At 35.5% G+C, this 17807-nt stretch overlaps 1 protein-coding gene across 7 annotated transcripts in view; it reads right to left on the bottom strand.

Moving 5' to 3' along the window:
* The window catches only part of Ipo11 (importin 11), a 121588-nt gene that overhangs the window by 61399 nt on the left and 42382 nt on the right, over positions 1-17807 (bottom strand). For all 7 annotated transcript variants that reach the window (XM_090331881.1, XM_090331878.1, XM_090331880.1 and 4 more), the window contains 10 exons: positions 15356-15548; positions 14663-14815; positions 12734-12777; positions 9933-10023; positions 7678-7725; positions 6296-6401; positions 4980-5106; positions 4098-4131; positions 3609-3649; positions 2018-2134 (listed from right to left, as the gene is read on the bottom strand). In XM_090331881.1, coding sequence (XP_090188007.1) covers positions 2018-2134; positions 3609-3649; positions 4098-4131; positions 4980-5106; positions 6296-6401; positions 7678-7725; positions 9933-10023; positions 12734-12777; positions 14663-14815; positions 15356-15548 — 954 coding nt within the window. The remainder of the gene's footprint in view (positions 1-2017; positions 2135-3608; positions 3650-4097; positions 4132-4979; positions 5107-6295; positions 6402-7677; positions 7726-9932; positions 10024-12733; positions 12778-14662; positions 14816-15355; positions 15549-17807) is intronic.

Here is a 17807-nt window from a genome sequence, read left to right on the forward strand (position 1 = left end):
ACAATGGATCAAAATACACAAACAGCAGATCTAAGAGTAAAGTAATGCCTGTGAACTCCAGATCACTCATCTTGTCCAAATAACTCACAGAGTTACTTCAGTTTTTTCTTCTTGTTTTATTTTTACTGTACTGGAGTTTAAACTCAGAGCCCTGAACCTGCTTGATTAGTGCTCTAACCACTTGATCTATACCCTGGAAAGAAATGTGCTCTCCTTTCTTCAATTGTGGAGCTGAAGACTGAATCCAGGGTTTGTATGCTAAACAAGTATTCTTCATCTTTACTGAGCTTCATCCTCCTTACTTCTGTGATTTTCAAATAAAGGTATAGATAGTGGTGAATTAGGATATAAAAAGCTACAGATAGCCCCACAACAGACAAAAAAAAAGGAGAAAGAAAAAATGAAAGAAAGAAAGGTTACAGATTATAATTTGGTTTCCTGAGGTATCAGTTTTTCACAAAAATCAACAGCAACAAAGAAGCTAAATAATTAGCTATTAAGAACTTTAAACATTTTAGGTTAAATCAAGTGTGGGCATATGCATACTAGAATAGAAAACAATTTTTTATAGAACAGATTCCCAAGAAAACTTGCGTTTATAACAGGTACTTGAAACTATGCCATCCATCACTGAATTTCAAGGTTAGTAAGCAGAAATTGGAGCTTCTAAATTGTTGGGAGCCAGAGTGGAATCAAACTGTACCTTGATTTGTATCAGACAATGGCTTTCTTGTCTTATTGTTTTCTGGCCTTATTCTGTTTAAATGACCTGAGATTTACCATATGAATGTAACACCTGGAAGTTCCCTGGGTCTCAAGGAGGGAAGAAGCTGGAGTGAAAAATAAACGCAGCAGTCTTTACCTGGACTGCAGACATCCGGGACCCAGTGTGTCTGTCTCTCTTCTATTTCTTCCTAGTCCTTGCCCCCTATTTCAGGAACCCCAATCTGCGAACCCTGGTTTGCTGCCAGTTGGCCCCAGCACTAAATTATCCCAAATACTGCTTCCTAGTCAGGCACCAGTGGCACATGCCTGTAATCCTAGCTACTCGGAAGGCTAAAATCTGATAATTGCAGTTCAAAGCCAATCTGGGAAGGAAAGTCTTCAAAACTCTTATTTCCAACTAATCACAGAAAAAGTGCTGTGGTTCAAGTGATTAAGTACTACTAGCCTTGCGCAAAATGAGCTTAGGGACAGAGCCAAGGTCCAGAGTTCTAGGCACAGGACCAGCAAAATTAATTAATTAACTAATTAATTAATTCTACTTTCTAAACATCTCTAAATTGTTGATATGATTTTACTACTTTAAATTTCTTTTTTTTTAACTTTTACATCAACTTTAGTCTCAGAACCATTCTGTGAGTTAATAAACCCCCAACCATAAACCTTGCCAACCATTGTAGAAATCGTATTCCTTCTTTTTTTTTTATTGTAATTAATAAAAAGGTTTCATGATATTTGCCAGATAGAAGGTGCATTAATTCACATACATTGATACCCTTTCACATGTATTGGTACCCATTACCCTCCCCCCCCACCCACCACCCACCCCCCGTCTTGGTTTTCCCTCCTTCCCTATCAAATTTCAAATAACCAAATACAAATAAATTCAATATATCAGGTAACAAAGTGAGATACTGTAACAATATGAGATACCCAAGGGACAGCAAAGGAGATGAGAGATAACATAGTACATTAAGGACAACAATCATTCGTTATATGGCTTTTGTTTCAATATCCTGGAGGTCCTTTCAATTAGCTTCATACTATATGGCCTTATGTATCAAGGTTTTGCTCTATTGTAGATCTCTATCTTAGTCATTAAAAAAATTTAAATATAAATGTCAACTTTGAATAAAGAACTCAAACCACAACTTTTATGTTAGAAACAGCTTAAGAATGCCTTGCCCTTTAAACAATGTACATTAACCTGAAGATTGAATTAATATATTAACAAAATTCTACACATATCTTACTCAACTCTGATGTACATTTTCATGTTTTACAATCAATTTACCTGTATGTTAACTCTTTCAATTACACAGGAAAGAACATGTAGAACATGCATCTTCGTGTCACATTCTGTAACTTGCTGCAGTAACTGAAAAAGGAGTGTGAACACGCTCTCCAAATACTGCAGAAAACAAAAGAAAAGGCTCAGAAGAGAATGTGAAGACCTCCTCCACACACAGATGGAGATACACCACAGTGCCAGAACAATGAAGAAAAACATAATGCCAAATCCTCAGTGATATGTAAACAACCTGCTACTGTGTCAGACAGAATTTTTTATTATTGCTACACTAGGTTCATTTCAGAGTTTTAACCATCCATAAACCAGGTAATGTTTAAAAGAGACTGTCTAAACAAAGTTATATTTAAATTTTATTCTGTTAACTAAGCTGTTCACAATGCCTTGTCATTATTCTTCCTCGTATGTTGCCAACCACATAGAAATGCAAGATATTAAAGCAGAGTATCAATTAATACCTTTAACATATTTTGCATAAACTTATACACTTGTGTGTCTATATTTACATATATGTGTTATGTTAAAAACGGTAGTTTATTAGAAAATAAAAAATGAATACCTTGTATCTCACTTGATCTAAATTATAAAAATGCTGAAAACTAAAAATAAAACACAAAAAAAAATCACAGCAACTTTGATAAAATATACATTTGTTTAATCAGATATCAGATTAATTTGTTATGGGGAGAGTTCGTGGGAGGACCTCATTTGGTCATTTGGTTCTATTTTATGGACTTTTTTCTTTTCTTTTTCTTTTTGCCAGTCCTGGGGATTGAACTCAGGACCTGGGCACTATCCTTGGGCTTTCTCAAAGCTAGTGCTCTACCACTTGAGCGCCATCACCATTTACAGCTTCAGTGATAAGAGTGCTAGCTTTGAGTAACAAAGGTAAGTGAGAGCAAGGCCCCAAGTTCAAGCCCTAATAATACAATACATATAAGCACACAAAGAATGTAAGTATAAATAAGTAGAGATCTGTCTTAACAAGTAAGTTGTGTCTGGTGGTACATGCCTGTGATTTCAGCTATGTGGAAAGCACAAATAGGAAGACTGCAGTTCAGCATAGACAAAACATAAAATCTCATTTGGAAAAATAATAAAGGAAAAAAGTTCTGGGGGTATGGCTCAAATGGAAGAGCACCATGAGTCCCTCAGTTTAAACTTCTATACTGTCAAGAATAGAAAGTGATATCCAAACGGGGCACAGTGGCTCATGCCTGTAATCCTAGTTACTTGGGAGGCTGAGATCTGAGGATTCCTGTTCAAAGCCAGCCAGGACACTAGAGACTCTTATCTCCAGTTAACTCCTAGAAAATGGAAAGTGTGGCCATGGCTCAAGGGGGAGGGCGGTAGCCTTGAGCTTAAGAGCTCAGGGATAGCACCCAGGCCCAGAATTCAAGCCCATGACCCACAAAAAAATAAAATAAAATAAAAGTGAAGTCCATCAAAATAATCCAAAATTCTTTTAAATCCACTTTTAATATAAATACATACATAAACAAATGTATACAAAAGTACTTGTGTTCAAAAGATACTAACAAAAATTGTTAGAAAATCTGGAAATGAATACTCTTACCGGTAGAAACTGATCTGTTCTAAATTCAAAATCATCAACAGGTAAAAAGGCAGTTAAGGAATACTGAGAACTAATAGTTGAGGTTTATCAAAATTAAAATAGACCTAAAACAAATATTATTTAGTCATTCAAAATTACGCTTGAAAAAAAATTTTTTTTTTTTTTTTTTGCCAGTCCTTGGCTTGAGCTCAGGGCCTGAGCACTGTCTTTGGACTTTCTCAAGGCTACAGCTCTACCACTTGAGCCTCAGCACCACTTTCAGCTTTTTTCTATGTATGTGGCAACGAAGAATCGAACCCGGGTCTTTGTTCATGCTATGCCAGCACTCTACCACTAGGCCAAACTTCCAGTCCACTTGAAAGTCTTATAGATTTTTGGACCCAGGCATGAATATATGAACGAATGAAATCCATGAATGAAGCCAACAATCTTCTTTGCAATGAAATACTTCACAATGATATAGTTTGCAATGAAATTTTAGAAGGATATTTAACTTCAGAGTTGTAGCTGTTTCGATTCGAACCTAAAACAAAGTATAACAAGAGTTTTTTTTTATTATTCTAGTACTATTAAACACCATTAGTACTTAACAAAAAAAATCGGTAAGATACCAGTTTATTCTTTTTGTTAACATTAAAATCATAGGTCTCCTTAATATGCAGAAATAAAAGGATATTCCTTCATTGTTTAATCTTTGTGAACCTTACAGTTTTCTCTTATTTGCCTAAGGACAGTCTTTAAATCCAGTGAGTGCTTACAAAAAGAAAGAATGCTGGGCATTAAGGCACGTAGAGAGCAGAGGACTAGGGGTCTGTGACAAGTAAGAGATGCCAGAAGAAAAAAGAAAACAGAAGCAGAAAAACAGCATTTGGGCAAATTGGAGGACAATTAAGTGAATGGTGCAGGAGACAAGGAAGGAGAAAAAGAACAACACAAACTGTATTCCTAATTACAATACAGTAAACCCTTAAATCTCAAGGATTTTCTAAATCCCAAAGTGCACAAATACAAACTCCCAAATTTTGTTTTGTAGTTCAACCTGCTTTCTAGGTAAATCATAACATTACAATCTGATCCTCTTATCTGCTCAAGCTTTGATTAACTATTCAGCTGAGTTGGAAAAGGGTAACATACTCATAGTTTCCAAGATCAACTAACAGGAAATCAAGCCAAGACTCAAGTCTAGTTTCTTGTGCACAAAATAATCTATATAAAACTTACTTCCTAGCTAAAGAGCTGTATGCTAAACTGCCACACCTGTAACAGAACTACTTTCCTCTTTCATGCCATTTAAAAAAAAAAAAAAAAAGGTTTAAACATTTCATAGGACCTTCTGATGTCTTGAGATGGTCATTAGGGAGGCTGACATACCACTAAATCTTGATCTTGAAGCAAGTTACAGATTGCCTGGTAAAGCATGGGTCTTAAGTCAGGCTTGAATTTCACAGAAATCCACTGACCAATGAGCCAAATCACTCTGCGCCGCAAGGGCTTATACCTACGTAGAGAAAAATCATGAAATTAAAGGAGGCTACTACAGAAATCTACACTTTAAGAAGTCTATTTGATTTAATATATTTCACTATATAAAAGTTAATTTTATATAAAGTTAATTTATATTCAGTTATATAGTTAATTTTATATAAAAGTTAATTATTTCTTTTTTTCTCATTTTATTTTTTATTATTGAGGTTACAGTTACAGGGGTTACAGTTACATTCATCAGACAGAAGGTGCATTACGTCTCATACATTAATACCCCTTCTTATGTTTTTGTTCACACACACACACACACACACACACACTTTTAAACCATCTGAACCACATACAGGTGGCTCTACAGTTATTCAGTAATTAGTCAACAAAAATTTACTAATCTGTGATTATATATACCTCCTTCTAGTAGGAACTACAGACACAGAAGTAACTCAAAAAGTACTGCATCCTTCACAGACACACACACACTTAAAGTAAGTTTTTAGTCTGTAAATCAACGTTTAACAGCTTTTTAATTTTTTTAAAGAATTTATTAACATTGATTTTTACATCATATAATTTTTTAATTTTTAAAAAGGAATTTTTAATAGACTTTTCTCCTTCATTCAACAAGAAAATTTAGATAAGCAAATGCTTACATGTAAAACAAAGAACTGGGCAACAAATGTCATATGGATTGAGGTAGACACTACAGCAAGTGTAAAGTGGATTCAAATGTGTTCTAAGATGTTTCCTTTAAACTCTATTCTACTGTCTCCTCAAAGAATTATAGCATGGCTCTGTAGGAATTCCCAGGACAGACACTTTTCATGGGTGTTATTTCTAATATCAATTACAGTCCCTGTTTACTGACTTTCCTCTTTGTTCACCTTATATCTGGGATTAGAGACCTATCTTCTCAAACCTTTGCATAGTCCTCTATTTCTTTTCTCCTATATGACCATATATGTGAAATACTTCACATGTAACACAATTCATATAATTATTTTTAAAAGTAACATAGAACTCTAGTAGTCTTTTACCTGTATTTCAGTTATAAATTGCAGAAGTCTTTTTTTACAGTACATATTAACTGCTCAGTCATACTATAGCCTTTTCAAAATTGTAAGCTATTTTATTGCTTACTTTCCTTCATTTAAAAAAAAATGAAAGCAAAATAAAGGTATAATAAACACAGAAATTATACTTGCCTGTTGTGACTGACTTGTAATTCTGGAAGAAGTTGAGTTTTAAACCATTGATCAAAATCAATACTGTCAAATAGTTCATAAGCAGCTAATCCAACAGCATTATACACTAAAAAGAAAATTACAGAAAGAAAAAATTCAGACTATTTCATCTTTTTTTTTTAATGCCCAGTCCTGAGGCTTGAACTCAGGGCCTTAGCACTGTACTTAGGCTTTCTCAAGGCCTGATGCTCTACCACTTAAGCCACAGCACTACTTCCAGCTTTTTCTATGTATGTGGTACCAAACAATCAAACTCAAGTCTTCAGGCATGCAGTCTTACCACTAGGCCAAACTCCCAGCCCAACTATTTGATCTTTTGTGCAAACCTGTAACTACTACCAGACATGGTAGCCTACACCTGTAATATAGCACTTAAAAGATTAAGGCAGGGATGGGAGTTTGGCCCAGTGGTAGAGTGCTTGCCTAGCATGGATGAAGACCCGGGTTCAATTCCTCGGTACCACATACACAGAAAAAAGCCAGAAGTGGGGCTGTGTCTCAAGTGGTAGAGCTCTAGCTTGAGAAAGCTCAAGGACAGTGCTCAGGCCCTGAGTTCAAGCCCCAGGACTAGTCAAAAAAAAAGGTCAAGGCAGGAGGGTAGTAAGTTCATGGAAATATACAACATGGTAACCAAGGGAAATCATTAGACCACGGCTTAAATAATTTTACTCCATGCTCTGCCCAAAAACTTTGCAGTACTTCTAAGTAGAAAACTAAACTCATTCAAATATTTGGATCAAATTTGCAAAATAGTATCTAACCACTTATGACATCAGTGTGTACTCCAGCATCACCTGAATGGCTGAGGCAGAAAAATAAACAGCTACAAGAAGTTTAAGATCAACCTTTGCGATATCATGAGACCTTGTCTCAAAAAAACAAACAAAAATGATCTGCTTCTATATAGAGACCACATTATAAAATATGGTCTGTAATATCTTTAGTATTCTGGCTCACACTACTTCATGTCTAGTTACAATTCAACTTCTGTATGTTTGTCTTCCTTACTTTAAAATGCCCTACACATATAGCTTAATCTTGTTAGAACACTACTCAGGCATCTAACCCTTGTGTAAGTAACCGCTACTTCCTTGTGGTCATACAATATGGTTCTTCAGGAATCTTTTTCTGGGTATAGCATACCACCTCAAGGTTACCATCTACTTTTAGCATTAAACATCCCACAGTTTTATAGTTAACTTTCTGTTTCACTGGTGATCTCCCTTACCACAGTTAATATTTTACTATTATGTATCTATGCTCCCAACACAATACTGAACACAACACAGACCATCTAAGAACTAGATAAATATATATTTTAAAATTACTTCAGCTTTGCATACCAGCATCTTTGATTAACAATGCTTCCATATCTTCTACATTGGTGGGTCCTAAAACAAAATTATATATATTTATGATACATGCATACACAGACACATATACACACACATCAGTAAAAGTTAATAAAACTAATTTTCAATTTTAGTTTTTAACCAGTATATAAAAATTACACATTAATACAATAGCACATGATATTCTGATGCACGGCACATTGTGCAATGTCTTAACCAGATTAAGTATATCTATCTGCTAATCTATATCATTGTTTGGTGGTTAAAATATATACATATATTTTTTTGGTCAGTCCTGGGCTTGAGCTCAGGGGCTAAGCACTGTCCTTGGACCTTCTCAAGGCCAGAGCTCTATCCCTTGAGCCTCAGCACCACTTCCAGCTTTTTTTTTTCTATGTATGTGGTACCAAGGAATTGAACCCGGGTCTTTCAGTATGCAAAGGCAGGCACTTTACCACTAGGCCAAACTCCCGGTCCTGTGGTTAAAATATTTAAAATAGCTTCTCTGGTTCTTCCAAATACATAGTACAATAATGTTAAATATTGTAACCCTACTGTGCAACAGCATGACAGAACTTAACTTAATGCAAAATTATCCATCTTTCCTCATCCCTTCCCTTTTACCCCCACCTCTGGTAATTGACATTCTATTTGCAACTGCTACAAAATCAACTTTTTTTATATTCCACAAGAAAAAAATCATGCAGTACTTGTCTTTATGTATAAAAATTATTTTTAAAATAATACTTTTTTAGTTAGGCAGCTGTAGTAATCCTAGCTACTCAGAAGGCTGAGTTCATGGTTTGAAGGTCAGCCTAGGCAGGAAAGTCCATGAGACTCATCTCCAATTACCCAGCAAAAAGCCAGAAAGGGAGCTGTTGTTCAACTGGCAGAGTAGTAGAGTAGTGGCCTTCATCAAAAAAGCTGGGGGACTGTGACCAGGCACTCAGTTCAAGCTTCAGGACCAGCACCAGGGCGTGCGCACACACACACATGTGCACACACACACAGCGCAGTAATGATTTTTTTCACTTTTACTACCTTTGATAACTTATAAACGTATGAGGTACAAAACATGTTATGACTTTATGAACAAAATTTGGTATAATTAGATCAAACTGGTTAATATTTCTATCATTGCAAATATATTTTTGTAATGACAAATGAAATTTTCCTCAGTTTTGGAATGTACAACTATATAAACTGTATTTATCACAGAAACTTTTCTGTGTGTGTGCCATTCCTGGGACTTGAACTCAGGGCCCAGGTACTGTTCCTGAGCTCTCCCCTCCCTTGGCCATCCCCTTCAAGGCCAGTGCACTGCCACCTGTGCCACTGCTCCAATTCATTTTTTTTTGGTAGTTTACTGGAGTTAAAAATCTCACAGACTTTTTCTTGTCCAGAACTGTGTTCGTCAGATATCAACATCCTAAATAGCTACAATTACACCCATGAGCCCTTGTTCTTGGCATTAATACTTTCTTATGAAGCTTTTTTGTAGGTTATTTTACTTCCTAAGTTGAAAATCTTAGGTTCTGGCTTTGAAGCACTTTTCTCTCCCAAGACTCCTTATACACATATACACCACAAGCTCTGTCTACAATCAGTATTAATAACGTAGGAGTTTTCTCTGCTATAAAGAGTCTAAAGCTCAAGAACATTTGTAGCCACTTTCCCTTTTCCAATACATTCAATCTGGTGAGGTCAGTTAGCTAAGAAACACTGAGTACTCAAGCTACTAAGAATAAAGAACAAATACAAGTGGTGATCAATGTGGCCTGAAACTTATAGTCTAGGAGAAGTCAGAAAGTATAAATTAATGGTAACTAATAGTAAAATAGTTAATTACATATACATAAAATTCAGTGATTATGTATCTAAAATTCATTTTATTATTCTTTTGAATCAGTCATTCTTTCTATTCACAAAAGTACAACTGTGAAGACAGTACATCATGATTAACCTTTTCTCACTACTTATCACAACATGCTCTAGAAAGACTATTTCCCTATACAATATGGCTGCCATTTTGCTTTTGCTGCTATCATGCTTAACAGCAGGAAAAACCATCGATTCTTTAGTTATAATTCAAGACATATCAAACACCAAACTTTCAGAAGACATTCAGTCTTTCTCAAATTCATATTCAATATATGACCTAGGATATAGTACCTTATACATAGTACTCAGGCTATTCTGATCATTAATTAAGTGGCTATGTAAGATTATCACAAAATAAACCTTACCTTGAAGTGATTTTACCATTTCTAGAAGCACAGGAGTAAGAGTCTGGTTATATTCATGGAATATATCTATAAATAATACTTCAGTGCAAGGCTGGATAGGAAAAAAAGAGTAATTTTTTTTAAAGACATGTACTGACTATTAAAATTAAGCAAAGAGTACCCATTCTTGGAATCCTAAAACTGAAATATTTCCGTTTTCAACATAATAGCCCCAGGGTTGAGGGTGCTGCTCAATAGTAGAGTGTTTGCCTAGCAAATATGATGCCTGGGATTCAATCTTCAGCAATGAAAAGGTAATTACTTTTTTGGAATCAATACAATAGAAAATAAGGGCAAGTTATAATAACTTAATGCATAACCATCTTTATTTCAATCACTTGGCATTTGCATTCAAAATGTATTTTCTTTCTTTCTTTCTTTTTCTCCTTCTTTCTTTCTTTCCTTCTTTTCTTTTTTTTTTTTTTTGCCAGTCCTGGGCCTTGAACTCAGGGTCTGGGCGCTGTTCTCGGGCTTTCTCAAGGCTAGAGCTTTACCACTTGAGCCACAGCACCATTTCTGGCTTTTTTCTATGTATGTGGTACCGAGGAATCAAACCCTGGGTCTTCGTGCATGCTAGGCAAGCACTCTACCACTAGGCCAAACTCCTGGCCCCCAAAAATAATTTTTAATTATAACTCAAAATGCATTCCATAAACCAGGTGTAGTAGCTCATACCTAAAAGAGAAGCAGATATAAGTGTATCACAGTTTGAGGCAAGCTACTATCACACACACACACACACACACACAAAGAAATTGAGAAGCTATCTCTAGCAACAAGTCAAGCATGTTAGTAATAGTGTTTCTTCCCAGGAAGAAACAGGTAAAATCACAGGGCCAATATTAGTAGAAACAGGTAGAAAGTTATAGAACTACCTGGGGAAAAGGAAGGCCACCTAAAGCAAGTGGTAGAGCAATTGCTCAGCAGACTGGTACTCTAGTACCACCAAAAGGATGGATGGATGGATGGATGGATGGATAAACAAACAAACAAACAAATAAATAAATGTGTTCCCTGCTTCCTCACCCAGGTAGAGACCTCACCCAGGGTAGTATGCTGCAAAGCAGTGGTTCACTCTAGTTCAGTACTATATTCTATATTACTGTCATCAATAACATAACAACCAAGAAAACAACTCATAAATTTAAAACACCATAAAAAATCAGCAAATCTTTTAACACAAACAGTAACAAATGTAGTTAGCTATTGTTAAAAAAAAAAGAACAAAAGATTAGCTTGATTTTTAAAAGTGCTAAATCAGGAAATGGTTCATAATATAAAGGCATTATAATTAAACGTCTACATTATTTTGCTTTATGTTTAAAAAAGAACTATGTAGATTTACATATTGAAATATATACAAGTGGGCCGGGAGTTTGGCCTAGTGGTAGAGTGCTTGCCTAGCATGCACGAAGACCTGGGTTAGACTCCTGGGTACCACATACATAGAAAAAAGCCAGAAATGGTGCTGAGGCTCAAGTGGAAGAGCTCTAACCTTGAGAAAATCCAAGAACAGTGCTCAGGCCCTGAGCTCAAGCCCACGACTGGCAAAAAAAAAAAAAAAAAAAAAAAAAAAGAAATATATATATATGTAAGATGATACCATATGTAAGATATACCATAGCAGAAATCTGCTTAACAAACTTGGAGTGGGGAGATTAGTCCTGATAACTGACAAACTAGTTACCATGAGAAGTTGATTAGACATCAGCACGCTTTTTAGTCTGTTTGAGGCTACCATAAAGTTTTTCCATTTTTATTACATCAGTGTAATCCTTGATTTACAACTACAAGTTTCCGAGTCTAAACATTTAAGATATATTTTCAGAAAACCATAAATGCTTTTAAAAACAACAACAAAATATGTCACAGAGCCAAGCTCTGTGGCTCATGCCTGTAATCCTAGCTACTCAGGAGGCTGAGATCTGAGGATCAAGGTTCAAAGCCAGCATGGGCACAAAAGGACCTGAGACTCTTTTCTCCAATTAACCTCTAGAAAATGGGAAGTGGGGCTTGGCTCAAGGGTAGGGTGGTAGCCATGAGCTGAAGAGCTCAGGGACAACTCCCAGGCCAAGTTCAAGCCCCATGACCCACCAAAAATAAATACATAAATAAATAAATAGATGCCAAAATTTTTTATTAAGGCCAGGTGCAGGTGGCTCACGCCTACAATCCTAGCTAATCAGGAGGCTGAAGAAACAGATCAAAAAAGTCCCTATGAGTTTTCTTATCTTTAATTAACTACTTAAAAACTGAAAGTGGAGCTATGGCTCAAAGTAATAGAGCAAAAAAACTCAGGAACACATCTAGATCCTGAGTTTAAGACCCTTAATCAGCAATGTGTATGTATATACGTATATATGCATTTATAAGTACATATGTTCACATGTATGTATATGTATATGAATGTATATGTATAAAGGGAAGACCTAAAGGTGGGAAGAAGGATCATTTTAACCAAAAAGTGACAGTTTGCACTTCCATAAATATTTGCCACTTATGTGACAATTATTTGTCAAACTACAAACACATGAAGAAAGTTTGTGTACCAACCCCATGTTAATAAAAAGAAAAAAAAATCCTACTAAAATGTATAATTTAATTTAGTAATTCCCTTTCCGATATATAGCTTCTGCAATTATGAATAAGTCTAAATTATAAATCTGAGTTAATGTTTGGGATCTTTAATATAGTATTGTCTACTATGAATTTTACAAAGGTTAAGCCTATCTCTGTTGATTTTTCTTTCACTTAGTACTTACCCTCAAACTGTATTTCCAGGAATCTCCTCCTGTTTCTTCCACTGCTGCAATTAAAAGCAAGACAAATGATGTTATCCAGAAACGTTATAATAGTGTTTCCAGAATCTAATTTTTGTGCAAAGGTTAGAATGGTATCAACATAATGTTTCAGTGACTACCTTTAAACATTAAATGGAAATCCTTCAGTACATGGTCCTTGTACCAACTTCTTCACTATAGGCCACATCATAGAATCAATATACCTATCAGGTACATTAAATCCAAAAGCATTCTCACTTTGACTAGATCTTCTTTAAGGATAGGGTCAGGAGTTTGCCTAGTGGTAGAGTGCTTGTCTAGGATGCATGAAGACCCTGGTTCATTTCCTCAGTACCACAAACATAGAAAAGCTGGAAGTGGAGCTGTGGCTCAAGTGATAGAATGTTGTTCTTGAGGAGAGCCCAAGGACAATGCTCAGGCCCTGAGTTCAAGCCCTAGAGGAACCTCCCTCCCAAAAAAAAACACCGAACTTCTTTAAGGAAGCAAGTGCAAAGTACCTGTTGTCCCCAAGTATCAGATATTACTTAATATTATACCATTACCACCCTAAAATTTATTTCAATATAGCAATCATGCTTTTCAAATTAAATTACCCTCCATAAAGGCCTTCTATTTATAGTGAATGTAAACTATTATACAATTTTAAAATTTCAAGGACTTGAGCAGTTTTTTATGGTATATTATATATGCTGCATAAAGAAAACCAACTGAAATACATAATTGTAGCTAGAAAAAAATAGAATAAAATATATTATACAGTATAATACTGTATCTTCTAGGTAAACTAAAGTAATTCCAAATGAAAAAGAGCAAGCCTTCCAAAAAGTGTTAAGGCACTGTTAAAGTATTAGGAAACACGTTGTTCCTACACAATGGCATCCAACCAAAGGACTAAGCAGATGCTAGTTTCTGCTACATTTAACAGAATGTCAAATGTGGTTTTTTTTGTCATTTGTACTTGATTTTTCTACATTAGTGAAGCTAAGTAGAAGCCATTGTTCTATTGCACCACTAATTCACATGAAAGGCATTTGACACATGACTCTTCTAGGCATGGGGCCTGACATTTTAAAAGTAATCTATCCACTACAAAAATTTAAACAGATTTTTAAAAAAGACCTCCTGTCATGAAGGGGGATAAATAAAGCACTCATTTTAAGCATACAAAAAAACCTCTAGTGCTGGGCTCAGTGGCTCATGCTTGTAATTCTAGCTACTCAGGAGGCTGAGATCTGAGGATCAAGGTTCAAAGCCAGCACAGGCACAAAAGGACTTGAGACTCTTATCTCCAATTAACTGCTAGAAAATGGGAAGTGGAGCTTGGCTCTAGGGTAGGGTGGCAGCCTAGAGCTGAAGAGCTCAGGGACAGCAACCAGGCCCAGGAGTAGGGTGGTAGCTTTGAGCTGAAGAGCTCAAGGACAGTGCCCAGGCCAAGTTCAAGCCCCATAACCCGGAAAAAAAAAAGCCTCTAGCTTAGGTAGCATTCATTTGCCTTGGGTTCAAGCTTATACACATACTTTACCCTATCCACCCAGAAAAAACAAAGTTTTCCAGAAATAAAAAAATAATGTGGAATGAATGATAAAATGTAAACTTATTAGTAAAAACTTAATAGTAGAGAGAAACAGTACTTTTATATTTTTTGTTTTAACTTACACTTGAAAGGGCATCGAAAAATTAAAAAGATTAATTTCTAGACAAAATTTTGCTTCATATTTGAAAAAAAATTCATTTTCTGCTTTTCAATTTGTTCAAAATTGTTCAAAAAATGTTAATTTTAAAGACCTAAGATACCTAGGTCACAACTACTATATTAAAGTTTATACTATCATTTAAACATATATTTATGGAGAGAGACAAGCCATGATAAACAGAAAACTTAATTCTTACTAAAGCCTTCTGGATCTTCTTCCCACATTGTCAGCTCTTCTTCAGTTAATAAAAAGTACTGCGAGACTAATCTTCTGCATATCTCTGTCAAAGTGGGATATGTGAAGAAGGCCATCTTAATCTTATGAGCTTCAAGCGTTTCAGGGCTGCTATCTAGAAAAAGAAAGTATCTCAATTACAGCTTAAACATTCTAAGTTGAATTGTATAACAAAAAAATATGCTCTTGGAGGAAAAGATACTTTTGGGTATTTTTATTGTAACCATATTTCATGACAATCTTTCCTTTTAAATATACACACAAAACAGTACAACTGTCTTACCTTCTCAAATTGCAGCTTATTGTGCTACACTAGAACAACATACTAAATTGACTTGCACTCATGGTGCCCACTCCCAAATACTACTCATTTACCTTGGTGCCTGCCCCATAAACCAATGAATTTTATATACTTCAACAAATAACAGGAATGAAGAATCTTTACAGTCTCTAAGCTTCAACGAATTACTTACTAAGTGCTCTATAAAGTTTTTCAAAGCTGGTGTTGATATATTAAAGACAAATTCTTATTTTTTATTTCTGCCAGACACATCAACTTAATTTTTCAAACTAAAATAAATGAGTTTTAAGAAAATGATCTATAGTATTATTTCACATAAAGAACTACAAAAGATGAGGTAAGAAAGTGTATTACCTTCAAAATTTTTGGATGGTTTATAAGCATAATTTTTGACAATCATCTTAATAAGATTCATGCATTGCACGATAAATCGTTCAAATGTAACACCTTCACCAACTTCAGTAAAAACATAGGTTACAGAAAATTCCAGTGATCTCTGAATTAGAGGAGTAAAGGAAAAGGGATGCTGATCCAAGAAGTCCAAAAGCTATAAAGAAAAAAAATAAGATATATTGTGTTAAAATTAATAATGGAGGTTATCGTTCAAGTTTAAATTTTACTATTTAATATTTACCAAGTTTTAAATTGGTGGGGATTCTCTATATATGCAATTTTAAGTTCATAACAACCCTTTTTCTTTGGAGAGTATCGTACAATATAAATTACATCACATAGGAATATTCTAATATTTCCAAAAGAGGGATCAAAACAGAACAAGATAATTTTAATGACAATAAATAAATGTGATATAAAAGGAATTAACTCCATAAAATGTTGGCTCTTTGGGACTGTTCTGGGGTTTGAATCAGTCTAGCACTCGCTACACATGTGTCTTACCATTTTGAGCCCCACCTCTAGTCCTTAATAAAGAAAAGAAAATAAGATTTTAAGATAACGAAGGAAATCATTACAAAATAATCTTTGGCATAAATTCTATTCCAATGTATCAGTTGCTGAATGAGATTTCTCCTTTATAGAATTCCAGCTAATTAAAAAAAAAAGGAATAATAAGCTAGGTACCAGTGGCTTGTGTCTAAAATGCTAGCTACTCAGGAGGCTGAGATCTAAGGATCACAGTTAGAAGCCAACTGAGCAGGAAGGTCCAAGAGAAAATCCACAGAAATAAACAGCATAACCTATAAAAATATTCTTATCATCGCTAGCTCCCCCCCCACACACACATACAACATTTAAGCTTCTAGTTCTAACTATAAATGCATAAGAAAAACAAGGAGAGAAAGAGTATGGTAACAAAAGGGCAGACATAAAAAGTCAAATCTACAATGCAGAAAATGCTCCAAGAAATTACCATTACCTCAGGGAGAGGGGAAGTGAAAAGGTAACTGACACTACTTAATACTGACTCAAACAAACCAACCATAAAAAGTTTCAGATTTCAGAGAAATCTGAAAATCAATTATATATTTAATGGATACTAAGAAATAATGTCTATTATTCAATGTAATAAAGATATACAAATATTCACAGAAAATATAATACCTAGGAGTTGTTTTAAAATAGGAAAGGAAGGTGGCATGCAGATAAAAGAGGACTGTCCATGGACATGTGATAATTGCTGAAGCTGAGTGTAAGTGCCCTGGAGGTTCTAAGTTAATGGATTCTATTTGGATCTATGTTTAAAGTATCTCAATTTTTAGGGGGTAGTTCTTTCCCCCCTTGTTTTTGTTTGTCAGTCATGGGGCTGGAACTCTGGGCCTGGGTACTGTTTCCTGTGCTCTTTCTGCTCAAAGCTAGCACTCTACCACTTTGAGCCACAACTCCACTATCAGTTTTTGAGTGATTATTTGGAGGTAAGAGTCTAACAGGGACTTTCTGCCTAGGCTGTCTTGACAGAATTCCTCAGATCTCAGCCTTCTGAGTAGCAAGGATTACAGGTATAAGGCACAAGAGCTGGCTTTTCCCCTGGTTTTGGAGACAGAATTGCTGTACATAGCCCAGATAGTCTTGAATTTATAATCTTTATGCCTTCATCTCTGAGTGCTTGGATTACATGTATTTATCATAAACCATGGCTTAAAGAGTTTCAGGAGTTTGGCCTCGTGGTAGATTTCTTGCTGGGCAGGCATGAAGACCCGAGTTCAATTCCTTGGTACCAATTACATTGAAAAAAAAACAAAAACAAAAAAAAAAACCGGAAGTGGTGCTGTAGTAGAGTACTAGTGTTGAGCAAAAAGTGTCCAAGGACAGTGCTCAGGCCCTGAACTCTAGCCCTGGGACTGGCACCAAAAAACAAAACAAAACAAAACAAAAACCCCACAAAGAGTTTCAGTAACTAGGCTTGTAATCACAAGGAGGTAGAGACTGGGTGGATCACAGCTCAAGGCTAACATGCACAAAATGTCTTTGAGACTCCAACCTCAACCAATTAAAACATAAATTGCAGTGTGGTGGCATGTATCTATTTTCAGAGACTTGGGAATCATAAATAGGAGGATCTCCTCCTGCCAGCCCATAACATAGATAAGAGACTATATTAGAAACATAACAAAAAGAAAGGATTGGTGACATGGCTCAAGTTGTGGAGTGTCTGTCTAGAGCACAAGGAAATGAGTTCAACCCCAAGTCCCACCAAAATAAAATTCTACAGTTTATAAAAGAATACAAGCTATTTAAATTATTGCTGTCGACTTGTTCTTAAAAAAAAAAAAAAAAAAAAAGGGCCGGGAGTTTGGCCTAGTGGTTAAAAGTGCTTGCCTAGCATGCATGAAGACCTGGGTTAGATTTC

Source organism: Megascapheus bottae, chromosome 4 (assembly GCF_031878675.1).
Source record: "Megascapheus bottae isolate mThoBot1 chromosome 4, mThoBot2.hap1, whole genome shotgun sequence".
Taxonomy (NCBI): domain Eukaryota; kingdom Metazoa; phylum Chordata; class Mammalia; order Rodentia; family Geomyidae; genus Megascapheus; species Megascapheus bottae.